We start from the raw sequence: 27490 nt of genomic DNA, 5'->3' as shown, positions 1-27490 counted from the left end.
GAGCAGGCCGGGGAGCCAGGCGCCGCGGCTCTCAGGGGGCTCCGCCGCCGGCTGCCGGGACGGCCCCTCGGCCGGGCAGGGCTCCGCCGCCGCTCCCACAGCCCGCCCGGCGGGAGGTGTCACCGCCCGCTTGAACCGGAACCGGTTGGCGGGGGCCGCCCGGGGCGGCTGCTGCTGCCGCCGCCGCCGCTGCCGCTGCGGTGTCGCTGGCGCGGAGGCTGCGGCGCTGCCGCGTGGTGCGTGCGCGGAGCGGGCCCGGCGGCTGCGCGGGGGCGGGGAGGATGGGGCTGTGCCCCGGCGGGCCCCGCGCTGCCCGCCCGCGGAGGAGGGCGGCTTAGCTGCCGCAGCCCACGCCGGCGGGCCGCGCTGCGGGGCCGCCTCCGCGGATGAGCCGCCGGGGGGAACCGCCGGCGAGTGCAGCCGCAGGGCGCCGCAGCCGCCGCCTCCTCCCCCGCCGCCGCTCCCTCTTGTCGCCGCTGCCGCCCATGGCTTCCCGCCGCCCCCGCTGACCGGCCGCCCCTCGCCTCCTCCCGAGCCGGGCCGGGCCGGGGCCGGGCAGAGAAGATGGGGAACACCACGTCCTGCTGCGTCTCGTCCAGCCCCAAGCTGCGGCGGAATGCCCACTCTCGGCTGGAGTCCTACCGCCCCGAGGCCGAGCTGAGCCGGGAGGACACGGGCTGCAACCTGCAGCACATCAGCGACCGGGAGAACATCGACGGTGAGCCCCGGGCAGCCCCCGCATCCCTTCCCCTCCCCTAGCTCCCTGCGGCGGGCACTGCTCTGCTCTGCTCGGCTCTGCTCTCCACGGGGCTCCCCCGCGGGTGGGGCCGGGCCGGCCGGTCCCGCTGCCCGGCACCGTGTCCCTCCGGCCGCCACGGTCGGGGCTGCTTCCCGTGCCCGCCCCCGCGGGGCTCGGGGGATGCCGCGCTCCATTCCGCCTCCAGAGCCGCTCCTGTCCCCGGGGAGAGCTGTGCGGGACCCTTCTGGCCAGGGCTGCGAGCATCCTCCCCCAGCGCCGCGCCGCGCTGCATCCTCTGGCAGGGCGCAGGGTTTTAGCTCGGGGTCTGCGCTGCCGAGACCTTTCGCCCTTCACAGCGAGGTGACATGACGGGCTGTGACACCCGGGGCTCGGCTGTGGCCCTGGGGAGCGTCCCTCGCCCTTGGCAGGGCTGGCTGTGCCCAACTCACGTCACCTGCCGGGATGTCACCTGCCAGGCCTCTGCAGGGGTGAGCGTTTAAAGGACAAACCCTGCCAGCGATAAAAGTGCGAGAAAATGTTTCCCATGACAACCTTCTCTTCCAGAGCCTTTTTCTTCCGTTACTGTCATGATGAGGCACAGTGCTCTGAAATCATGAATACTGCCTTGCCCTCTGTTTCTCTGCAGAGATGTTAAAAAAAACCATGTTCCCGTTGGTTTAGTCGTGACTGAATGTGGTGCTGTTCTGGCTGGCCAGAATACAGCTTTATTTTAAAGATGTGGGTTGAGTTAATGTATACATGTAATTTAGTTTTTGATTAGCTGAAGTATTTAGTCCTAAAACTTTACTTGCTAAAAGGTCAGCTATCTCATGGGTTCGTTCACATGAACTGCCTTTGGTAGAAAGCCAGAAAGAAGGACTTTGGTGCCCTTCAGTTTGCCTTCCACACATTTTTCACAGCTTATTAGGTTGTGATTTTAGTCCAGAATTCAATGCTCAGTCAGTTCTTGACACTGGTAAAGTTGAGAAGCCCATGAAAGCACATAGGTACCCTTACTGGTTTCTTTCAGTGAGGTGCATTCTAGAAATATGAATGTTTTTCAGATGTCTTTGCTACATGCAGCTGAAAAATTGAGTGTAACAGGATCAGTAGGTGGAAAAAAATACATAATGGTCTGATCTGAGAAAGCCTGGGAGATGAAAGAACCAATTGTTGATCCATGAATGATTAATTCTTCCAGCATCAGTGGTGTACAGTGTAGCAGGATGCAGCTCTCTCTGATGGTACGGATTTCTCCATCTATAACACAGGCTGCAGTAAAGTTTTTGGGCAGAGATGTGTGGGGTTTGTGCCCTGTTGTTGATGTGCTTCTTTTCTTTTTTTGGGGGGGGGGGATGGGAAGAAAGGCTTTGATGGAAGTAGTATATGCATGTGTGCTTGTTAAAATGTGCATGTAATGCTGATAAGTTCCTGCATCTTAGTAGTTGTTTGCAAAAAAACAGAAAATCTTTATCAGTTGGTTGTTTCTTGTGTTGGGTCAGGGTACATGTGTGTTGTGTCTCTTCTCTTTTAAACTGTGGCATGTTTCAAGTCTAGAGTTTGTAACCAGTTGTTAGAACACAGACAATATCTCATGCATTATTTATTTTTAAGTTTTGTGGATTTTCATCTGGGGCCATTGTCAGCACAATGCCACAGTTTCAAATGGGCAAGCTGACTTTAAATCTGAAAAAGAGCAGTTTTGGATATCCTTTTTATGCTTTACTCTGCTCTTGTTCCTTTTTGTGGATAGAGTCTGAGAAGTAAGTTTTCACTGGGGAGACTGATGGGTAAGAAATATCTGTACATTCAAAATAGCGGGACAGACTTTGGGTAAAACAACTTTTTGAAGTGTGCTTTGTTGCAGGTCTGTTACACTGGAGTCATGCTCACTGAAGGTCTTGTGGTTAAAGATGATGACTGAGTATTAAATGTAACAGGATGATTCTTTGTTTCTGAAATTTTATTTTGTATTAGGCTAGCTGTTATGGTTTTGTTGTTAGATTGTTTGGAGTTGTATGGCATACAGATAAGTTTATGGAGACACTGGGGTGGGAAAAACCCTTCACGGTAGAGAACTCTGATGATATTTTTACCATTTTACAATGAAAGAACAATAGTGTGGTTATCTGTGTTGGGAAGAGAGAATGCTGGATGTTTATTCCTTAGTGTTCCTGCCAGTCACAAGGTTTCTCAAATTGGTAGTGTTGCCAAATGTACTTTAAAAAAACAATTAAATAAGTGATGACAAAGATTAAGGCACTGAAAGGAAACTTTTTTGACACTTCAAAATTTATTTCTCACCGTTCTTCAAGTGAGAGCCCTTCCATCCTGCTCGGGTATATGTGTCAGTGACAGGTCTCAAAGTGCAAATTCTTGTCTCTAAACGAGAGTTTACTTTGTCAGTGGTACTTTTAGGAGCTGTAGAAATCATGTAATGCAGTGTCTAAATTACTGTGTTTTGTGTGGAAGTTGTTTTCATGCTCATATTGATGGAAATTCAGGAAGCATTTTATTTTTTGAAGTGGGTAAAGCTGCTTGAATAAATCAAGAACTTTTAGAACCTTTTAATCAGCTGTGGGCTATTTTAAGCGTTTAAGAGATGCGTGGTTTTCACTGTTGCAGGCCCTGTTCCTGGCAGTATGAGAAGGAGAAAGAAAAAGAGGGAGGGATGTCAAACCTTTAAGAGAGATTTAACTGGAAATTTTAGTACTGGTGGAGCTGTTTGACGTCTGCCTGTCTTATGTACTTCATAGGGAAATACTCATCAAATCTGCCTTTAGGCCTGTGCTTTTGAATTGTCTTCTCTAATTCAAGTTCCATACCAAATTCACTAGTAGTTTTTGAAAGAACAGCTGGAGGAATTACTTTTCAGTAGGAATTGGTTTTTATAACAAAATACCTCTACATCACTCATACCTTGCCAGAAAATCTTAATTTCTGTAATATTTTACAGCTTGTTTAAAAATTGGTATCTGAAAGAAAAGGAGAATTTTGAAAGAGTTTTGTTTAGGAGGTATTTATCAAGTGACTTATTCTGGAGAATAATAAAGTTGAGTTTACCTCTCTTCCTGTTTTTTTTTTCCCCTGAAATTTCTAAGAAGGTAGTGGACTTCTATAAAAATACCCACATGTGCAAAATTGCCTGTCTGAACATTGTACAGTTACCAGAATGCTTTTTTTTTGTTTGTTTGTGAATGCTTTTTTTGTTTGTTTCATTGTTAGTTTGTATGGGCCCATGATAATGAAGAACACCTAACAGATTTTTATATCTTTCTCTTTTGAGGATGAGCAAGCGGGTAACTGTAACATACAGAGGTTGCCTTCTGTTTTTTGTGATTTATTGCTTGGGGTGAGCATGCACATTTTTCAGTGCTTCACATTTAGAAGTTTACTTTAAGAAATTAGGGCAGTGGATTCAAAACTTGTTGATTCCCACATCTATCTATTTGCCATCATGACATTTTTTACAGCAGTTAATGACATCCATAAGTAAAAATGGTTGAAACCTTTGTGTGGCAGATTCTGTATCTCATTTGGATGCAAACTTTTGCCTGTGCAAGCTGTCTAAGCCCCTTGGAGTATGCTTTGTGTAAGCCCTCGCTGGCTGGGCTGACCATAGCCTAGACTCCACTTGCTCTTCACATCAGCAAGTCACAGTCAGACCCAGTGGACGTTTGACTTGTGAAAAGGCAGTGTGTGCTCATGTGCTCAAATGTGATTTCTCTGTTGGAAGCATGATTTCTCTTGTCAGCTTTTCAAGTACGGAGCTGTAGTGAGAGGGTGAAAGGGAATGCCTTACCACAAGTGATGGTGTGAAGCAGAGCTGATGCCATACAACGAAACTGGGCAAAAGGCTGTTCTTTAAACAGAGACTAGATGCAGAGTTCCTAGGCTATTTCAAGAAGAAACAGTTCTTAATGATCGGCTCCTACCCTTTTTTCCTCTTCACCCCACAAAAATCAGATTTATTTTTCTCCCCTCTTTGTAAACTTCTGCTAATGTCACTAGGTCATGCATTGCTAGCTCAGATAATGTCCTGTGCAACTATGCATCACTGATAAACCTTTTCAGCTCTTTTCATGATGGGTCAATCATGTTAATTTTTTTGCTGCATAATACACAGGCTCCTAAGAATGGACTGCTTTTAAAAAAGCTGTTTATTTCTTCATTTGCATATTTTTTTCCTCCATCTTTTTGGAACTGGCATAAGAGGGTCTCTGACGTGAGATTAATTAGTATTTGTGTATCTCCTATCTACTGGGTTTTATAAGAATTATGAGGTTTTAGCAAAATAGAAGGAAGTTTTAAAATGTCTGCCCCGTATACCTAATGGAATTTTGCTGAAAGGGAGTACTGGTGTTTTCAAGAGCTAGGGCATGATGGGTTGCACACTGTGACAGAATTGACCTACTTCACCAAAGTCAAGACATAAGCACTTCAGAAGCAAATTAAACATCTAGTGTGTTGCACACAGACATTCCTGCTAAAACATGGATTGTAAAAGGATAGCCCTTCTTGGAAAAAAAAGTCTATTTGGTATATAGAAGATTCTCTTTAAAAAAAATATTCTTCCCTTAGCCAGAATTCCGGCACAGAAGCGATCTATGTGTTTTTCAATACTACCGTTTTTATATTTGGCATTTGGGATTACCTACCTAAGCATTTGTCAGAGGTCATCTATCAAGGTACCACTGTATTCTGGTGCATCAAAAAATTTAAAATGCAGCCTGCTGTGGCCAGCATCAGTGAACTTAGGCCTATATTGCACCTTGCTAATGATGCCTCCTGCATAGCTTTCTTTTTCTTCTGTTATCAACCTCATCTGGTTATTCTGTCTGCTCCTCCTAAGAGGCATCATCATGTTGTACAAAGCCATCCCAAAACCTCATTTTTACCTTGTTCACAGCAAAACACTAAATTTATGCTCCTATGAAGTCAGTGTTTTCATACTTATCTGTAGAAGCTTTCAGATGCACACATACTAAGGCTAGTCATATCTGAACTTACCTTTAAGAAATTTTATTAGTGCACTAATAGTGATTAATATTTTCTTTGAAAGTGAGTTACACAGGATCAACAAATTTGGCTGGGTAAATAGGTACTTGAAACAGAATGACAAGACTTAAATTTATAGGTCTCAGAAAATGGAAGGACTACTGTATTTTGTTGTGGATTTTTTTTCCTTGGGTTTTGCATGTAATAAGAATGATGTATTTAAAGGGAATGAAAACCTCTTCACTATGTGGTCATAGCTGATTTACCTAATTTTATGTGCTTTCTGAAGGTTTTTCAGACTTCCAGGCTATGTTTACTGCATCTTTAGGCCTTGCTCAGGTCAGCTGATAAAAAAACCAGTCCTGGTGGGACACCACACAGCAGCTCACTGGCACCATGAATGCCTTTTTCTAGCTCCTCTCTGCTCTGTATCCTGAGGCTGGAAGGGGAATAAGTGAGCAGTGCCTAGTGCTACCTGATGGTTGTCCTTGTCATTGTCCTGCCAGCTGCACATCAGGCATAGTCTAAATAACTTCCTTGTTTAACATCTTTGCAAGAATATGAAATATGCTTTGCCAACTGAAAATGTATCTATCGCCTTTCTTTGAGCTTTCTATGTAGAAATGAATTGACATTACTTCTGCTTTTTTCCCATTCCTTTGAATTTGGATAAATAGAACTTCTGTGCATTCTGACATATGGAATGAACTTTTTCACTTAATCCTGCAGAATATTTAATATATGTGCCATACATCTCCGAAATGTACGTGAAGAGCTAGCAAGCATTAATAAATCTTTAAAGTCTACCAATTTGTTATTTAGATGGACTATTCCAAGCAGTGTGCATAGATGGTGCCTTCACTGGAGTAGTTACTACTTCCTATGTATCTTCTTTAAGAAGAATGGACAGTTTGTAAGGAGTTTGTCTCCTTACAAATCACCTTTAAAAGCAAATACTCCAGAATTGCTGAAATGAACTGTTGGGGTTTTCATTTCCTGAGCTGAAACCTTTCTCAGAAGTTGAGCAAAGTTCAGAGATGGTTTTACTGAGCTCAACTTAAACTATGCTGCTGATTTTGTAGACCCCATGTGCCACCATAGCCCATCCCCTCAGCCTGTGCAGCAGGAGCATCACCAGCTCTTGTGCTGCTTCTGGGAGGACTGGTTTTAAATTTGGAGCGCTCAGTAGCCTGAACTGGGTGGAGAAGAAACTTAGTCTTCAGGCCTAAGCTCCTGCTTCTAATCCTTAACTAGTACAGAAGCTGGCTAAAGAGCTGTGGTTGGCATTAATGGGAAATTACTAATGAAAGCTAGTTGGAGAATTTGCACAAAATCCTGGTTTCGCCCCTCTGTTTTAATTTGTTTGTTTCCTTTCTCATCATGCTTATAATATCTTGGGCCTGCAAATGGGAAAGGATTTTTTAGTCCAACAGTCATTCAGCCAGGACAAGATTCTCAGACCATCAAGAATTCCCATTTTCCATTAACTGGTGATAGAATCATAGAATATCTTGAGTTGGAAGGGAACCACGAGGATCATTGAAGTCCAACTCCTATTTATTTACTTCTCTCTTTATTTCTTTGGAAATTAATACTGTTTAAGTCAGGCTAATGCTGTAGCCATGTTACTGAAATACCGTTGCTCTGCCATCAATAGGTGCAGTTTGCATTGCGAAACTTGTAAAATCAATGTTTTTGGTGCTGTGAGTAGCACTTAATTACTGGCTTTGTTTTTCTGAAAACTGCAATAGCTGAATACTCAGACAAGGTTATGGAACAGAGCTAATCCCAAGATTAAAAGTGAATTTTCATCCACTTTGTGTAACATTTCCCATGCTCTTTTCCACTGTGATTTTTAGAGGGAAAGAGGGTTTGCACTGTGATATCATTCTCTCTGTAGCAAGAAGAGTCAGCCTTCAACTACTGATCTGTAATTTAAATAAAACCCTACCCAGCCTTAGTTAAAAAAGTTGTATCTTGGACTTTTTACTTACCTTTTTTGTCTGAAAAATTCTTCTTTTACAGCCATGGCTGAGATCCAGAAGATAGCAGAGGGGAAGTGAAAGTACTTACTTTCAACAGTATTGAAACCAATATGAGAGTGTGTTGAAATTTTAGAAGATTCTTTTGTTTGCTGGGCTGGTATTTCATTTAGAGTGGGAACTGATGAGTTATTCCTGAATCTAAAAGTTGCATTGTAAGGAGACAAAACTTTTAGAAGATACCAGGTCTTTGTAAAGCTACCCAAAGTGACTTGATAAAGGTGCAGTGTTACTAAATGAAGATACAAGACTTGATGGTACAGGGATTCTTTTCTAGGTTTAGAATTAGCAGTTAGCATTATTGGCATGCTTAAAATTGTTTTTGTTTTGCATTTTATCCCGGCACATCAGTATTCTGGGAAGCAGTACCTTCTTGTTGCCATGTTGTTACTTGTTTTATAATATCTTAATGGACTCTTCCAACTGAAAAAGAAATTTATTACCATCTTTGTTCCTGGAAAAAATACATTCATTTCATATATTGACAGTAGTACTGCATGGGAAAGAAACTGTGCTTGTGTCTTGGATTGATGATATGATAATCCTTTATCCCCTATCGTTGGCTTATATGCCCAAGAAAGAAAAAAAATGTGTGGTCCTGTCTCTTTAACTGCACCCAGCCGCAGAGAGAAACGCGGGTTTTTTTGAAAACATTTTCCCCAAGCCTCGCTCCGGGGGAGGATTCGTCGCTCGGCAGAGACTGCGTGCTGGACGGGGGTCGGAGTGAGCTCTGTTCCCGTTTTTTTCCATTCTTCTTCTTTTTTTCCTCGTTTGGACCCCTTCTCTTCGATCTGCTTTGCCACCCGGAGACCCAGGAGGGCCAGAGGACAGCAGAGCTCTCCAGGGAGCTCCACCCGGCCCCGGGTGGGGGCGAGGAGGAGAGGGACTGCGTCTGAGAAAAGGACTTTTTTATTCAGGTTGAATAACTGCCTTTCACCTTGTTTTTCCCCTTCCCCTGTGCCTTGTAGGGCACTCTGCGTGGTTTTGTTAAATAAATAGTTTTTTCTTCACTTTCATCTGAGAGGTTCTGTTGTGGGTGGGGGAGGGGGTGTCGGGGCCCTTCGCTCTCGGAGGAGAGAGTCTTATCATTAACCCGGGACATATTTGGCGCCCAACTTACGGGGCCTCGATTACTTGTTCTACACCTTTTGTGGGGTTAGAGAAAGTGAAGAAAAAAACCCTAATAATTGCATTCTGGTTTTAATCGCTTGGTATTGAATTACAGCCATCAGTAGTCACTATGCTGTTTGATGGGAGGTTGTTTGATGTAATACTGTCTGTTTGGCACATAGGTTTGTTTCCCTACCAACAGGTAGGGGCAATCCTGTCCCTAATGTATAATTTCCACCAATCAGGGACACGACTCCGGCTTGTTATAGTAATGTGTGTGATGCTGACGATCTGTAAGAAGGTATGGGAAACAGTTAAAGATGTACATGCTCTGTTAGTTTCCTCCTCTAGTTTTAGTAACCTGTTTTGGAGTTTTGTTAGTAATATTACCCAACCTGTTAGAGAAGTAGAGGGTGAAGCTTCCTGGCTCCTCACCCATCTCTTTCCCTTTAAATCTGGTATATCAGCTTTTGAGAATATTCAGTTTCCCCTGGATGTTAAAGAGACCATTAACTTGGTAGTACAGGTGCTTTACCTAGGAGTTTCCGTGTATATGATGTTCAGTGTTACCAGAATGAGGGCTGAGAAGTCCAGAGGGGCTGAGCAGGAGCAGGCACCTAATCCAGATGTGAGGAAATTTGAATGGAGTGGAGTATGGGAGGACATAGGTAAAACTTTAAAGAAATTCTCTGATCCAATAGACTGGGAATTTCCCCCTGGACAAATCCCGAGACCAGCTGAGGTGGGGAAGTATCGGAAAGAGAAGTGCAGAGACAACTGCAGTGCAATATGTTGGGCCCTGGCATATGCTTATCGTACACTGTCAGATATTATAGAACAGGAAGTAAGGGAGCCTAAGCTAATGGCAGTTGCTCCTATTACAAGGAGCAGGAAAGCCCAATTTAAGACTGATCGCCCAGATGACAGTGGGGAGGGACCCTCAAGGCCAGCAACTGAGTCAGAGGTCATTGTTGAATCCATGAATGTGAGAGACCTTCACAGCCTAAGAAAAGATTATGTCCAACGAGATGATGAATCTGTGATTAGTTGGTTAGTCCGTCTTTGGGATGCTGCAGGCGATGTTACACTTCTAGATGCTACTGAGGCAAGGCATTTAGGGACTGTGTCACGTGACCCAGATATCAACCAAACTATACGAGATGGGCCTGACTGCAGCAGCCTCTGGAGACGAGCTATCAGAGCTGCGAGGGACAGATACCTACATCCCGACGATCTCTATTCGCAACAAACCCAGTGGAGAACCATAGAACAAGGGATTCAACGCTTGAGAGAAATGGCAGTGGTAGAAATTGTCTTCCCAGAGGACATAGCAAACCCAGATCCGATTATAGACCCAGATAGGATAGAATGTACACCTGTGATGTGGCGGAAACTCCTAAAGCTTGGGCCATCAGGGTATGCTTCTGCTTTAGCCATTATGAAGCAAGATGACGGGCATGAGACTGTGCGTGATATGACAAGGAAACTCCGAGCGTATGCAGATGTCGTGCATAGCCCAATGAATGCAAGAATCTCAGCTGGGGAAACAAATCTGCAGAAACTAGAAAATAAGATAGAGAAGAATCATGAGAAACTCAGTAAAGAGATTAAAGACAGCCTTCTCCAAATCTCAGCAGTACAGACCAGAGGTTCTGCTACACCACGCAGACGCTCCTCAGCTATGAGAACTGGATATATCCCTCGACATGAGTTGTGGTATTTCCTGTGTGACAGTGGAGAAAACATGAACAGGTGGGATGGACAACCCACTGCTGTCCTGGCACGACGAGTGCGTGAATTGAAGGAGGGCAAGACTCAGAGAAGGAACTCCACCAGAAGGGAAGTAGCTCTACTCAATATGTCTGATTCCGTTGAAGGAACCTCTAACACAAATACCCACCAAGGTTAGAGGGGCCCTGCCTCTAGCCAGGTAGAGGCCAGGGAAAACCGAATTTTTTGGACAGTGTGGATTCGGTGGCCTGGCACATCAGAGCCACAAGAATACGAGGCTTTAGTTGACACTGGTGCACAATGCACGATAATCCCATCGAGACATGTGGGGACAGAACCTATTTCTATTTCCGGCGTTACAGGAGGATCACAAGACTTGACCCTCGTGAAAGCTGAGGTGAGCCTGACTGGAAGAGAGTGGAAAGAACATTCCATTGTGACTGGCCCAGAGGCTCCATGTATTTTGGGTATAGACTTCCTCCGAAATGGATATTTCAAAGACCCAAAGGGACTCAAGTGGGCATTTGGGATAGCTGCTGTGGAGACAGAGGGCATAAAACAATTGAAAACCTTGCCTGGACTGTCAGAGAACCCATCTGCAGTAGGACTCCTGAAAGGGGAAGAGCAACAAGTACCAATTGCAACCTCGATTGTGCACCGCCGACAGTACCGGACAACTCGTGATGCCGTGATTCCCATTCACAAACTAATCCGTGAGCTGGAGAGCCAAGTGGTGGTCAGCAGGACCCATTCATCCTTTAACAGCCCCATCTGGCCTGTGCGAAAATCTGAAGGAGAATGGAGATTGACTGTGGACTATCGTGCCTTGAATGAGGTGACTCCACCTCTGAGTGCTGCTGTGCCAGACATGCTGGAGCTCCAGTATGAGCTAGAGTCCAAGGCAGCAAAGTGGTATGCTACTATTGACATCGCAAATGCATTTTTCTCCATTCCTCTGGCAGCAGAGTGCAGACCTCAGTTTGCTTTCACCTGGAGGGGCGTGCAGTACACCTGGAACCGATTGCCCCAGGGGTGGAAACACAGTCCCACCATCTGACATGGACTGATCCAGGCTGCACTAGAAAAGGGTGGGGCTCCAGAACATTTGCAATACATTGATGACATCATTGTGTGGGGGGACACAGCAGAAGAAGTATTTGAGAAAGGAAAGGAAGTAATCCAGATTCTCCTGGAAGCCGGTTTAGCTATAAAAAAGAGCAAAGTCAAAGGGCCTGCCAAAGAGATCCAGTTCCTAGGAGTGAAGTGGCAAGATGGACGGCGTCAGATTCCTACTGAGGTTATCAATAAAATCATCACAATGTCCCCCCCAACCAACAAGAAGGAGACGCAAGCTTTCCTAAGTGCCATAGGCTTTTGGAGAATGCACATCCCTGAGTACAGCCAGATCGTGAGTCCTCTCTACCTCATAACCCGCAAGAAGAACGATTTCCATTGGGGCCCTGAACAGCAGCAAGCCTTCACCCAGATCAAGCAGGAGATTGCTCATGCAGTAGCCCTTGGCCCAGCCAGGACAGGGCCAGAAGTAAAGAATGTGCTTTACTCTGCAGCTGGGAGCCATGGCCTGTCCTGGAGCCTTTGGCAGAAGGTGCCTGGTGAGACCCGAGGTCGACCACTGGGATTTTGGAGCCGAAGTTACAGAGGGTCTGAAGCCAACTACACCCCAACAGAGAAAGAAATCCTAGCAGCATATGAAGGAGTCCAAGCTGCCTCAGAGGTAATTGGCACAGAAGCACAACTCCTGGCACCTCGACTACCGGTGCTGGGGTGGATGTTTAAAGCAGAGGTTCCCTCTACTCATCATGCCACCAATGGCACATGGAGCAAATGGATTGCCCTTATCACACAGCGTGCCCGTATGGGAAATCTGAATCGCCCTGGGATTTTGGAAATAATTACAAATTGGCCTGAAGGTGAAAAATTTAGTCTGACTGAGGAAGAGGAGCTGGAACAGGTGACCCGTGCAGAGGAAGCCCCACCATACAACCAACTGCCAGCAGATGAAACACGCTACGCTCTTTTCACTGATGGTTCCTGTCGTCTTGTAGGGACAAAAAGAAAATGGAAAGCAGCTGTGTGGAGCCCCACACGACGGGTTGCAGAAGCTAGGGAAGAAGAGGGGGGATCGAGCCAATTTGCTGAGCTCAAAGCCGTTCAGTTAGCCCTGGACATTGCTGAAAGAGAGAAATGGCCAAAGCTCTACCTTTATACTGATTCATGGATGGTAGCCAATGCTCTGTGGGGTTGGCTGGAAAAGTGGAAGAAGGCTGGTTGGCAGCGTAGGGGAAACCAATTTGGGCAGCTGAAGAGTGGAAAGACATCGCTAGTCGGGCAGAGAGACTACCTGTGAAGGTCCGCCATGTAGACGCCCATGTCCCCAAGAGTCGAGCTAATGAGGAACACCGAAACAACGAACAGGCAGATCAGGCTGCAAAGATAAAGGTGTCCCAGGTAGACTTGGATTGGCAGCATAAAGGAGATTTATTCCTAGCTCGATGGGCCCATGATGCCTCAGGCCATCAGGGCAGAGATGCCACCTATAAGTGGGCACGAGACCGAGGGGTGGATCTAACCATGGACTGCATCTCTCAAGTTATCCATGACTGTGAAACATGTGCCGCCATCAAGCAAGCCAAGCGGGTGAAACCCCTGTGGTATGGTGGAAGGTGGTCAAAATATAAGTTTGGAGAGGCCTGGCAGATTGATTACATCACACTGCCTCAAACCCGCCATGGCAAGCGCTATGTGCTCACAATGGTAGAAGCCACCACTGGGTGGCTGGAAACCTACCCTGTGCCTCATGCCACTGCTCGTAACACCATCCTGGGCCTTGAGAACCAAGTCCTGTGGAGGCATGGCACCCCTGAGAGAATTGAGTCAGATAACGGAACTCATTTTAAAAATAGCCTCATAAACAACTGGGCTAGAGACCATGGCATTGAGTGGGTGTACCACATTCCCTATCATGCACCAGCCGCTGGCAAAGTGGAACGGTATAATGGATTGTTAAAAACCACCCTAAAGGCATTGGGTGGGGGAACTTATAAGAATTGGGAGCGACATTTAGCAGAGGCCACCTGGTTAGTCAATACCCGAGGCTCCATCAACCGAGCAGGTCCTGCCCAATCTGAGCTTCTACATACAGTGGATGGAGATAAGGTCCCAGCAGTACATGCCAGAGGCTTGTTAGGGAAAACTGTCTGGATTGATTCTGCCTCACATAAAGACAAACCCATCCGTGGGGTTGTCTTTGCTCAGGGACCAGGGTGTACTTGGTGGATAATGCAGGAAGATGGAAAAACACAATGTGTCCCTCAGGGAAATTTAATTTTGGGTGAAGGCCACATGTAAGGTTGGGATCGCAACATACCACCGTTCACCGTTCGTGACATTATTTGTACATAGTTATGTGTATATATGTATATATGTATATATGTATATATGTGTATATATATGTGTGTGTGTTTGAAGTTGGAAGATGTTAAGGTGGGCCTTAAGCCAACGCTATGGAATAAGGGGTGGAATGTCTTGGATTGATGATATGATAATCCTTTATCCCCTATCGTTGGCTTATATGCCCAAGAAAGAAAAATGTGTGGTCCTGTCTCTTTAACTGCACCCAGCCGCAGAGAGAAACGCGGGTTTTTTTTGAAAACATTTTCTCCAAGCCTCGCTCCGGGGGAGGATTCGTCGCCCGGCAGAGACTGCGTGCTGGACGGGGGTCGGAGTGAGCTCTGTTCCCGTGTTTTTTTTCATTTTTTTCTTTTTTCTCGTTTGGACCCCTTCTCTTCGATCTGCTTTGCCACCCAGAGACCCAGGAGGGCCAGAGGACAGCAGAGCTCTCCAGGGAGCTCCACCCGGCCCCGGGTGGGGGCGAGGAAGAGAGGGACTGCGTCTGAGAAAAGAACTTTTTAATCAGGTTAAATAACTACCTTTCACCTTGTTTTTTCCCCTTCCCCTGTGCCTTGTAGGGCACTCTGCGTGGTTTTGTTAAATAAATAGTTTTTTCTTCACTTTCATCTGAGAGGTTCTGTTGTGGGTGGGGGAGGGGGTGTCGGGGCCCTTCGCTCTCGGAGGAGAGAGTCTTATCATTAACCCGGGACAGCTTGGTCAGCAAAGATGTTTTGAATTGCTGTCCTACACTTTTTCACTTCCATGCAAGCTCTCTATGGAGGGAGTAATTTAGGAATTGTCAGTAGATGAGGCTGTGTATGTGAAATGAGCAGCAGTAGTTATGCTTTTGTGCTATTTATCAATTATCCTCTTTCCTGACCTTCCTATGGAAGGACATTTCATTAGATTAGAAGATCCAGAGTTTGGGAATTGTAGCTGATCCTGAGCACGGCAGACCATGCTTCCCTGCTTTGGCTAAAAGAAACTTTGAGGCTGAGGTCAGTGTTACAGCAGTAATTACATCTCTGAAGTACTTGGTGAGCTGTGTTGTGCTGTAATAGTGATGCAAGTGATCTAAAGACCTTGAAGAAGGTCTTTCAGTATTTGAAATTAATTAGATCTCTTGATTCCTAGGCTTATATCAGGAGTTTTAGATCTCATCTGTTTTTCTAGCTTGAAAAAAAGTTGTCTATGTCATATATGCCGTTTTCATTCAGTAAGCTGTAGTCTCTGCTAATTTGTTGTGGGTCTCCCTACACTTTCTCCTCCTTACAGAATGCTGTTAGAATAACCAGTGTGAAATACAGGTTGGAAAAGGAAGTTATGATTGAGAACATGCAGATAATCCTAAACGAAATTTTGATTTCCAGACAGTTGTTTTGCTTATTGTAGGACTGCAGTCTCCTGTGTGTTTGGGAGGTAGAACTACAGGTATTAGGAATTGTGGTCTTTAAAATCTCTTTTTATTCCTGTTTGTTTTGTTTTCTCTTCCTTTTGCAGCACTTTGAAGGACTAATTTGTTTTTATTAATTAAATTTATGAAATATATAACTGAAATCAACAGAGTTAAAATTAATAATAATAAGTCCAGTGACAGAATATTTTGCCTAACAATTCATAACATTACTCTGCTGTGTTTTTAATTAGGAAAAAATCAGTTTCAGATTTTATTAGAAAGAATTCTATTTCTAGTTGCTAGCAAAGTTTCAACTGCAGCTATAGACAGAATCTTAAATTTATTTGATCTCCAAACTCAGTAAAATCTGTAGAGGATGATCTTTAATTTGAAATTCTCTGCCCTATTCACTGTCACTCTTAAAATAAGGATTGTAATGAACCACTTGACATAGTTGTTCATAATATGGTTTGAAATTTTAGTGTTTCCATTTTCAAATAATGATCAGTGATTGATTTATTTGCATTTGGAGTGAACAGTTCCTGAAAAGGGATTCTGAAATTGAGATACACGAGCTTTCTTCTGGTTAGTATTCTGATATTTCTTGTTAAGATCATATGTAGTAGATTTCAAAGTTCAGATGGTAAAATAAACATCAAGATAAAATCCAGTTTCATGTGTGAACAACAGGATCTTTTGCACATATCTCTGCTCTGAGCTGTGTGTCAGTCCCAGCTGATGCTCCCTGTGAATGCACAGCTCTCAATGGCACTTCCTTCTTGGAGCTGGTTGTTGTCACTATTCCTAGCTGGCAGAAATCCATGTGCATTTATTCAGTTGGTCAGTGGAGGTTGAGAGGGTGTGAAGAGTTTGGAAATGCAATTGTATTTTAAGCTTTCAAATCACACTTCGTGCAGCTAAATGTCCTCCTTCCTTCTAGGATAATTCACCTGGGCTAAGTGCCTAGTGTTCTGCATTCACAATATACAGTTACTCTTTCTGTGTCAGACATAGAAATTGAAATTGTTATTTTATGGAGGATTTTGGGTCCTTTTTCAGATGTTTAGGTATAGGGAGGATTCCTGTAACTGGGATGGTCCTAGATATCATGCCTGTGATAAAAATAATAATAAGTAGGAGACATTTAACTGGTTGTTTCATGGAGAAAAATAAACCAATACTGCCTTTGAAAGCAAAAGGAAACAAAAAAAATTAAAATTCCATATGTAAGCAGTGATGCAAATTCTAAATCTAGAAACTAGTTTTCCCTGGGCAAAAAAGGATATTTAAGTGAAGGGGACATTGCCAAGTTAAATGGGACTGGAAATGAATGTGTTGTGAAAAGTGAGCTCTAGACATTAAGTCACATTTCTTTAAAAAATATTATGGTAAAGAATTATTTTTGTAACAAGTATTTGAGTCACAGTTCATGCAATACAAACACTGAGGTTTTATTTACTACATGAGAACCTGAACTTACATTGTACAACTGCTCTCATATTTTCACATATCTGGTTTTGGGGTGTTTTTTTTGTTTTGTTTTTGTTTTTCTCCTTACTGTGTGTTTTAAGTTTTGAATATAAATTTGCTGTTCAACAGCAGTGAAATTATGTATGGTTGTGGGTAGAAAAGGAGAAGAGAACTTAAGGGATCACTTCTGTAGTTCTTTTGTCTTTGTGTTATCTCAAAACAGGTTTGCATGGATATATCAATGTGTTTGGGGCTCGGGGCCTCCTCTGCTCCTGGGCTGCTGGATAACTGTGATGCAAACCCAGCGTGGCATTTCTCCTTGGGATTTCTGTGAGCTTCAGGAAAGCTGTGTCTCCGGACTTTGGTGGAAGAACAGGCTATGGTTAGGTAGCAGATTCTGCTCCAAATTTTTTTTTTTTCTCTTTTTTTGTGTGTGTGGTCTTGAAAGAAAACTTTGTTCTTAAGATGTTATGTTTAACAAACATATTGGAAAATAATGTTTTTAAAGTAAGAAGTTAATTTACTGTTTTTTTGTTGTGTTGCTACTACAATAGTCAAAGCAGCTTTGAGCTGAAAGATAAATATATTCCTTTTTGATGATTCCCCCATCCTTGTTGCTTTACCAAGATTGCCTGATTTTTATCTCCTTTCCCCTTAGCCCCTTTGTTTTGTATCACTCTGTCATAATCTGCCTTATTTGCCTCCTGCCTGTGCTCAGCCCAACCTTTTTTCTGCCCACAACACACAGACATCCTGTCCCTGGTCTTGTCTCCTCTTACTTGCCCCTTATGTTTTGCAGCTCTTTTTGAGTGATGAGAAGTGCATGACAATACAGTTTGTACTCTTGCAGGGTCAGTGAAGATTCCAGGGTAGCATCATAACTTTCAACGTTGATTTCAAAGCCCTGTATTATCTTACATCATGTTTTCATTTCAACATTTGCTGCACATTCCTTCTTTCCTCCCTCTCCTGTTCTACAGACAAGGAGCTAGTAGTTGTTCTCTTGGATCTGTGTGATGGTTATCCACAAATTGGTAAGATTTCTGTATTTCTACAGAAATATTTCGACTTCCAAGTAGCATTTTCACGTCTGTAATTTTCTTCATATATTTTGAAAATGTGTGTTTTATGATGGATGTATGTCCTGGATTACAGTTTGGGATTACAAATAAACCATGGTGCATGAGTTATAATTCTTAAAATAGGCTGCAAGGCTGTGTAGGTTTTTTTCTTCTTAAAGAGTGTGGAATGCATATACACTGCTTTCTTCTGAATAAAAAGCTGAAAAGAGATTTAGTTGGTAGCAGTCTTAAGCTCTGCATTTCGTGGAAGAAATTTCCTGGTAATTACCATCTTTGTAATTGATACTCTGCCCATTATTCAATGTGTCCAGCTGTATGTAAATCTTCTCTAACCATGTGTTTTTGCATTTCTTTCTTCATGCAAATGAAGAACCTTCTTGGTTTCTGTTAGGAGACTGAAATCTGACTGATTTGGCATTGCCTGATTGAAGGACAGCATCTCTTGCTTGAAAACGTTTTCTTTCTATTGAGGGAGTGGGAATGTGTGACTTTTGAGCTGAGCAGTGCCCAGTGGTGGCTGATCTCTTCTGTCCAGGGTTGCCTGGCAGACCAGGCAGCACCCTGAGGGGCTGCAGGGCAGGAATGGCAGTTGTGCTGTCACTGTTGGGTTCCTGGAGTCCAGCCCAGTCCTGCCCTGCCAGGGAAGGGTGGGACCTAGGGGGAGTTTTCATCTCTCACTTGTGGCCCATGTCTGGTGCTCTTCTTTCTCTTGGTTTTGTTAGGCTGGGGTTCTTGTCCCTGTGAAGGTTTTTGTTTGTGGATCAGAAGGGCTCTCTAGCCCTGTTGTCTGCTTATGGAAGGTGTTTTTCAGAAGGCTGCTGAAATGGTCATGAGTGCTTCCTGTGCTCCCCTTGCTGGCCATGCTGTCATCTCCAGCAGCAGTTCCTTCTGACTGGTCATGCTGTGCTAGTCAAAGCTGTGGGGAATGTCACACGTTAAGTCAGCACACTGTCAAATGGGGCTGTAGCTGTATAGCTTGTCTTATTTATGTGATAAAAACTCTATGTCATAGCAACTAGATCCCAGAATGGCTCAAGCAAGTCAGCATATCGTCAGTTCTTACATGGAGGTTTTAGGGTATTGGCACTACCTCTGTTCATCTTGTCATTTGGGTCTGGTGGTCTTTGTTCACCCTCTGCCTTTTTCTTGTATCCTTCTCTTCTCTTTTGTATTCTGTTTATCCCTCTCTGGCAGAATTTATTGTTTTGTCTCAAGTAAGCTTTCTTATCATAGCAAGCTGAAGTTGTTATTCAGGACTGGGTCATGACAGAATTTTTTGGTCCTATAACTAAACTTGGGTGAGTGTATTTTCTTCATGGAATTTTAAACATATGGGAGGAAAGAGTCAAAGTTTCCTTCTGATAATATATGGCAGCTATGTCCAGGCACATGCCTATGTGTTTTAAATAAATAACTAGTTCATTGACAGGTAGCATTAATTATTTCGATTAGCCTCATTCCTTTGATTAAAGGTGATCATTGTCATCTCCATGGTGGTACACTGACCTAGCAAACAATGGAGAATCAGAAATTACTTGCAAATGAAGGTTGTTGTGATGAACAACACTTTGTGTGTTCATTCATGCTTGTGCTTATTAGTATAATGCATTAATAATGGGTAACTTATGTGTTTTCAAGCTCAGACAGCAGTAATGTCCTTGGCTCTCTATTTATCAAAAATAGGAAATTAAAGAAAAAAAAAGAAGGATGTACAAAGAAAGCTGAAAACTATTTGAATATTACATAATTTGCAAATACTGTGCCTGACTCTTGGGAACAGAATTTATTTTTAAGTTAATATATGTCCTTTTCCCCTTAATGGAAATTCTTTTCTTTCCCTGATATTAAAGATTTTTATTTTTTATAGACAGTATCTTGATGCTGTAAGCTAGAATTAAAAATATCAGCAGGCATCTTTCAAGCAAAGCAATCTCCAATGTGAACAAGTAATATTTATGAGAGAATTAAAAGCCCTTGAAACACGTTGGAAGACTTACAGTGAATGGGTGGGGAAATAATTGTTCTAGTCATTGGTACTGCATACTGTAATAGAAATTGCAGCATCTCTAAATTGCTTGCTCCAATACCCTTCTCAGGGAATTCAGTAGAACCACAGGTAAGAAAATTTATGTCTTTATTTTCCAAGGTGTTGTATCAAGGCTGCTCTTGAAGTTAGATCCGAGACTGGGCAGTTCCTTCAGGGTGTGTAATTTTTCAGAAGCCTGTAAGAAAATAAATGGTGAGGTTTTCTGCCAGTTTACACCAAATAAAAAGTTAATCTAGTTCTTGTAGTGGAATTGCTTCCTTGAAAGTAAAGTAATGCTGTAAGATTTATAGATTTTGTTTTAGCTGTGGGGTTGTTAGGGCTTTTTTGGGTTTTTTTTGTGTATGTGTACATGTGTATACATATATTTTGTACATTTATATAAAACTTCCCACAACTAAAACCTTTTGGTAAAGAAAATTCAGGGTTTTTTGTGAATGTAGAAGCTCTTGGGACATAGGTTCCTGCCAGGAACATGTAAATTAAATAGAGCTGATAACAGCCAAAGACTTACTCTGCTAATTCCTTTATGCCTCTCTACACTGTACAGTAGCTCTTCTTGACTTTTATTGTTTGTTCCAAAAAAAAAAAAACAAAGAGAGAGAGAGAGAGAAGAAAATAAGGGTCACACAGGAGTTTTTCATTCTCATCAGTACTGGCTGAAAATACCTTCTGTATGGGACCTGCCAGGTGAACAGCATGTGGTGGGCTCACTTGGCTGGGGTGTATCCAAGACAAGATCAGCAACTTTGGTCTTCCTTTGAAGATTAAGTTGGCATTAAATTATACATGTGACTTGTGGTTTTCTTTTAGAGTGAAGTTCAGCAGTGTCTCTACTTAGAGCTTAATTTATAGCTGTTTTGATAATAGCTACAACTTTGAGCTGTGGAAAAAAATCCTTTCTACCTTTTGAACCACCTGGGTTTCAGCAAAGAGCAGATTTTTTACTGTCTCAAATATTTTCTCTCTGAAAGAGTATTTAAAAGGTAGCTGACCAACTGGTCATCTGTCCCCTTCCTTCAGACTAAGGGTCTGTTCCTGCCTCTGTTGTTTTCTGATGAGTATTTGCTATGTGTATATTATGCTAAATGAGACTGACTTTTAGAAAGGCAGACCACTTGATTACTTCGTACGGTTTAAAAACAAATGCAGACTAAGACTTCACTAAATTTTACTTCCTTCCAAAAAGTGCCTTATGTACTTGTCTTCAAGTGTTGTATTAGCACGTAGCAGAGAATTTGGGAAATCCCACAGCTGGCCAAGACAATGTCTCTGACAGCAGCAGCTGCTCAGAGAACGTGCATAGCAGCATCTGCACTGATGAGCTTTACAGAGCTGAAGAACGCATGTAAATGTGAAAAAGACAGAAGCAAAAATTAGAACTGTCTTTGGATGTGACTCTTTTTAAAGGGAAGATAGTACTAGCCTAAAAAAAAAAATTAAATTCATTCCTCATTTATAAACCTCTGTATTAGATTTGGATTGCTTCTGGTACAGGAAGGTAAGTTTGTCTGTGGGATTGTTTTGGAGTGCCTGTATTTCCCAGGCAGAAGGGTGTGTGCTGGAGTCTTACAGAAGAACTGTGGTGGTATGTGAGCAGCAGACATGCTTAGAAATTTGACACTTTAATTTTATAAGGCCTAGGCTACATTGATGGTCTATGAGCACACAGTGACAAGTTTTCAGAGTTGACTGGAATGCTAAAAAATGTAAATTATTTTTGGTTTACTTAATTAGTTCTTTAAAAAATGATATGTTTTGTAAGGACATCCAAATCCAATTGAATTTTCAGTGTGAAATATATGAAATTTTCAGTACTTGTGCTGCACAGCTGCATGCCCATACAGACTGGTGTTTGATTTGGCCTTAAAGGGAGGAGCAAGGGGCCATTTTTCTCAGTCAGCTATGGAAATAGGATAGGCTTTCAAAAACTCAGTGATTAGTGTATTTCAGCCCTGGCCTCCTGATCTCTGAAGAAGCTATAGGCAGCCTTATGGTTTCTTTAGCTCTCAACTTTTTTGCATAGAATGCTGGGGGTAATTTGAGTATTGCATGTCCTATAATTACACTTCGGTAGGAATGCAGTAGAGTCATCAGCTGTACTTTACAGTCTGGGTTTTCCTTGCCTAAGCAGTGTGTGAAGGGGAAAAGAAACTGGAAACATGAAACTTCTGTCAACAGTTAGAATTTTGCTGCTCTGTATATTGGAGAGCATTTTTAGGGCACATTGAAAAGAAAACTGGATTTATATTGAAAAATACATTGCTACTGGATAAAAGAAAGTGTTTTCTTCTAGAAAAGGTGTCTTCCCGAATACACTGCACTTGATTATATAGCACCTTTAGTAATTGCAAGAATTACATACTTGGAAGGTCAGTAAAAGTCAGAGGCTAAACTAAAGTTGAGGACTAGCCACCAAGTTGTCTATATCAAATCTGATGATGCTTTAAACAACAGATGAAGAGGAAAAAAATTCTAACCTCCCCCCACCGAATTCTGTACTGAACTTTTCACAAAACAGATATTCAAGGAGGGAGCAATATTGCAATTTGAAACCACAGCCAAGTGCTCATGCATTTGTGGCGTTACTGTTTCAGTTCCCCTTCATTTCCAATGAATAGAAAAAAACTTTTGAAAGATTGTATTTCACAGAAGATTAGTGTTCAGAATATTCAGTATATGATAGTCAACAGGTGACATTCTAGACCATAATTTTTATGGATTTTATCTAAAGCCTGTCCAGAAAAATGATTAAGAAAATACTTTTACCTTAGCAATTTTGGTTTAGTTAAATGTAAAAGATTTAATTTTTGTATATGTTATTTGATTTTTGTAATGTTTGCATATCTTGATTTGAAGCCTAATGAGGAACACAGCAGACAAAACTTAAAAAATGTTATACCTTATCAGTGTTTTCAAATACCCAGTTCAATTTCTGAGGTTTGAAATCTTGTCCATTTTTAATATCTCTTCTGTCATCATTTTAAAGCTGTTTCCAGTCATTACTGAAATTGCAAAAAAGTCTCTACGTTTTCTGATGGTACCTTGCAAAGGCTGGATATAAAAGTAAATAGGAGATGATATTATTCTGTCATCTCTCTGTTATTGCTTGCAGTTATCTATTTCTTGTCACTGGCTGTGACTTCATTGATGTCTGAGGTGCTCACTTTTTGTTTCCTAAACTTAAAAGCTTTTTACACGTGTAATAAACAACTGTTTGGCTTTTTGCCATTTCTTGTATCTAAAGATAAGAGAGAACCAGCTGATAAGTACCTCCAAGGCAGGTGCCCAGTGTGACATGGGGTAATATATGGAGAAGGGGCATTTGAGCAGTGTCCCTGCCCAGTGCTGTTCTCTGGGGTGCATTCTGTATCTTGCAGCAGTGGCAGCTGTGTCAGGGACAAGGTACAGCAGCACATGTTGTGTTTCTGCCTGGAGGTGGCTATATTTAATTGGTGGATGAACAGTCAGAGTCCACTATTGGCAATAGTCCTGTTATTGTTTTTTTGAATGGAAATTGTTCAGTGATGGGCACTGAAATTCCAATGAGGCAGATGGAAAGGCAGCAGAAAGCTTTTAGATTTAACAAAATTGGAGTCTTTGCTTTGGCAAGACTCTCAGTTCTTTCTTCTGTTTTAACTTTGTAGTTAGGGAGTGGAAGAATGTTGCTCTAATTAAAGAAATTAATTGCAAGCAGGTGTTATTGTGGTTTGTGTTTATCCCTTCAGCTTTATCTGCTAACAAAGCTATATAAACATTTTCTTTGAGGCTGCTTTTCTGTCATTTTGATAAGATTAAGTGAGCTCTTAGACTTAGTATGTAATTCCAGTTTTAATTGTATTGCCCTTTAAATATTCTTCATGTATTCATCATAGATTTTCATGCTTAAAAGAAAATCTTCTGTTACTCATGCACACTGCTGATTTTCTATTTCAGCTGGACTGCCTTCCCTCAATCTGACTGCTGTGTGGGAAGCCCTATAGACTAGTAAAGAATTGTCAGCTTTCTGGATGGCTGTTCTTGTTTCTTCCTTGTTCTGAATAGTTAAAATATTCCGGTTTTGAAATTAATATATTTTCAGAAACTTCTTGTTGCAATTGAAATCCTATCAATTTACTTCCAATGTTTTCCATTTCAAGTGATCCTTTATAGTCCTCTTGATTATGTATTTTCTGTTTTTCTCCCTATCACTGTGTGAAAAATGTCCTTTTGCATAGGGTAATTTCACTGTTTGATGCTATGCTCATTCTTATCTTTTAAAAAAGTTTCATAATCCTTCCAGTAACAATGACAATCCCTACATATTCCTGCTTGCATATAAATGTGAATATTCTTAAAATAATGGAGAATGGAGTTTTGATCATTTGTACACTGCAGGATATTGAGAACTAAGGGATACATGCAAATACAGCTAGAGGGCAAAAATATTGTTTGAGAGATTCTAAGCAAATACAGTGTCTCTGTCCCTCCTTCTCTGTTTCTGTATCACCATTGTTTATTAAATGGTTCATATAGCAAGTTAATATGGATGAATATTTAGAAAATAGATGCATCACCTTGAAATGTAAGCATGCTAGGAAGTGAGATGAATGATGTTTAATGTTCTAATGTTTCTTAAACTGATCCAAACTAAGAAATATATATTTTTATTGTAATTCAGATTTAGGAATTGATGCCTAATCATCCAGATTTACTTTTTTTCACAAATATGAGTCTGCTGGTTTTTTTTACCATAACTGTGATGTGATTAGTTATCTGAAACTAAAACTTTTAAAAGTAATTTAATTATATTCCCAAAGTCTCCCTGGAAGGAGTGCAACTAAGATTGTTAGCAAGAACAATACCAGTCTGGGTTCTGCGCAGAAGTCAGAGAGGACCTGCTGTGCTTATTTAAGTAACTTGCTGGGACAGCCCTGTGAAATCAAGATACAGGAACCCAGTCTTTAAAACCTCTGCTACAGCGTTGAAGTGTGTGAAAGATTTGGCTGGGTTATTTTCTTGTCCCCTTTGAAGAAAACAAATGATTCAGTAGGCTTCAAGCATATAATTGAATGGCCTTTTTTCCCCGAGAATTTGAGATGTGTTATTTTTAGGGCAGCAACAAATCACATATGTACGCCTTAGCATTTAACTGTTTAAAATACTGGTTTTGTATTGGTTAACAAAATTGCTGGAAATTGTTTTTTTCATCACAAAGAAGTGGAACTTCTCTTTTTAAGGTTGGTTTAGCCTGTTGGTGGATGCTGAAATGCAGAGGTTGTTCCTTTTGCAGCTAAACTGAAATCAAAACAGAATTGCAGTATGCTGAGAGCAAAGGAGCTGCAGGGTTAACCCTGGTCTCTGTGGGCACATTGATCCCTTGGGAGTGTCTTTGTGTATTTTGTCTAGCTCTGATCTTTGCTTCTTCAGTGAAGAAACAAAACTGCCAGGTAATTAAGTTCTTTTTTAACCGATTGTTTTCCTTCACTAAATTAACTTACTTACAGATTTTAAACATTCTGAATTCTCAGAAGTCCCAAATTCTGATGCTAATTCCAGCAAAACCTGTGACACCTGTGCTCATTTACCTCAACCATGCAATCCCTTTTAAGGGCTTGAATTTTCCTTTCTAATCTGCCGGCTCACATCACAGTGTCTCCTTTCAAAGCCACTCATGTGTGCTCTGAAGTTGAACACTGATACCATCTGAGACCATGGCAGCCTGAAGCCCCATGAGTTTTATTTCTGTCTGTCATAATGTACCTATAGTAGGCAAAATTTCTGATATAATCATATTTTGTTTTTATTCTGAACATAATGTGTTGGTTAATTTCTATATCACAATTAACCAACAGGTAACCAATACAAAACTATAATTTTAAATAACATTTCTTGAGTAGTTGGTGCAAAGCTGCCATGTAAACACAGGACTTTAGAAAGGTGTGAAAGACTTCAAATTTTACAACATTTGTGAAATGACTGTGCTGTTTATCAAGCAGTGGTCCTGTGGGACATAAAATATACAGTGTGCTTTGGTTTTATCTTGGGGGGATGCTTGCAAGTTGTGTATTTGTTTCCAGAGTTTTATGAGATGAATGAGACAGACCTTGAAGTCTGCTGCTCCACGAAGAATTTCCTGCCCCAACGCCAGAAGGATAGAAATGCAGCAAATTTGCATCCTCTGTGTTAGTCCTCCTTCTTGGAGATTGAATTTAAGGGTCTTTCAGTCCCTAGAAATATTAGTGATCAGAGCTGTCCTTAAAATCTTGGCATAATGGCGTGGAGATTCTAGCATTTTTAAAGAGAGAAATTGGATACTCTTTCCTTAGTTTGCAGTTGAAAGCTCGTTTATGTTTATCTGTGAAGTCACTGTGTCACTGTTGTAGGAAAAGAGCAATGAGGCTGGGTTCTTTGCCAGTATGAATGTTGAGTTATTGCTTCTTCTTCTGGGGAATCAGTTGGGGATGGACTTGAAATGGAGACACTATGAAGCTCCACCCTTAGGGTTTCCCATATCTGAGTCTTTATTGTAAGGGATTGGGTAGGTTCTAAAGTTCCTTAAAGCAAGAACAAATCCTAACCCAGTTTCATCTTTTCAGAAAGGTGAATGAATAACTATTAGAGGCTGTATTTTATAGAGACTGTATTTATTTTGTAAAATAACAGTCTTGTCAACCAGAGGGTGAATAAATTGTTTGAAACGGGCATACAGCTTTCAGATAGTGAGGAACTGCAGTGTCCTGTCTAGAGGCAGAAGTAGATGCTGACCATTAAAATATACAGCAAGTATGGAACGTTTTATTGGATTTGAATTTCTTAAACCTTTTCTTTTCTTTTTTTTTTCCTTGTTTGTTTTGTTTTGGGAGTCGTAAAAACAAACAGAAGGGTTCCAAAACCTTAGTATGTACCTGGCCTCTGAAGCAGCAGCAACACGTGCCTTTTCTAAAGAGGAGATTTGGTTTGCATTTCTTTATATATTGTCTTCCATGTGTTAGAAATATTATCAGAGCTATACAATATATAAATATTTCCCGAGGCTATATAACACCAGCAGTTTTTTTATCCAGAACAATCAACACTGTTAAGCAGCAGCTGAGTTTGGGGTTCCTGTAATCTTCATTCTTACTTGTGGGGTTAGCTTGTTTCATGCATACTTGTTTAGTTCTGAGATATTTCAGGAACAGGACCCCATTAGTGTTTCGGTTTCAATATCAATAAAATTTTTAATTATTTGATTGACCATGCATATATTATGGTGTGTTGCATACTGAGAGGGCTGAAAACTGCCATCAGAGAATTGACTATAGGAGAGAAGCTTTTGAAGTAATTCTTGTTATGGCAGAGACTGCTGCAAAATAGACCTGAGTGTAGCTGACTCTAAATGGAAACTAAATGGAACTCTGTAGCAATTTATTTTTCAGCTTTGTGCAAATGTGCTCAAATAAGCATAGAAGAGTACTGAACAAGTGGTAAGAAAGCTGTCTAAAT

The 27490-nt window shown here is 41.9% G+C and overlaps 1 protein-coding gene across 1 annotated transcript in view; it reads left to right on the top strand.

Annotated features, from left to right (window-relative positions):
* Positions 1–382: 382 nt before the first annotated feature.
* The window catches only part of CCNY (cyclin Y), a 125787-nt gene continuing 98679 nt past the window's right edge, over positions 383–27490 (top strand). Inside the window, exon 1 of the mRNA XM_085050340.1 lies at positions 383–718. Within this exon, the coding sequence (XP_084906466.1) occupies positions 565–718 (154 nt within the window). The 5' untranslated portion in view covers positions 383–564. The remainder of the gene's footprint in view (positions 719–27490) is intronic.

This window comes from Lichenostomus cassidix, chromosome 2 (genome assembly GCF_008360975.1).
Source record: "Lichenostomus cassidix isolate B80296 chromosome 2, HeHo_3.0, whole genome shotgun sequence".
Taxonomy (NCBI): domain Eukaryota; kingdom Metazoa; phylum Chordata; class Aves; order Passeriformes; family Meliphagidae; genus Lichenostomus; species Lichenostomus cassidix.
Note: the sequence above shows the minus strand (reverse complement) of the source record. Positions and strands in the feature narration are given on the sequence as shown.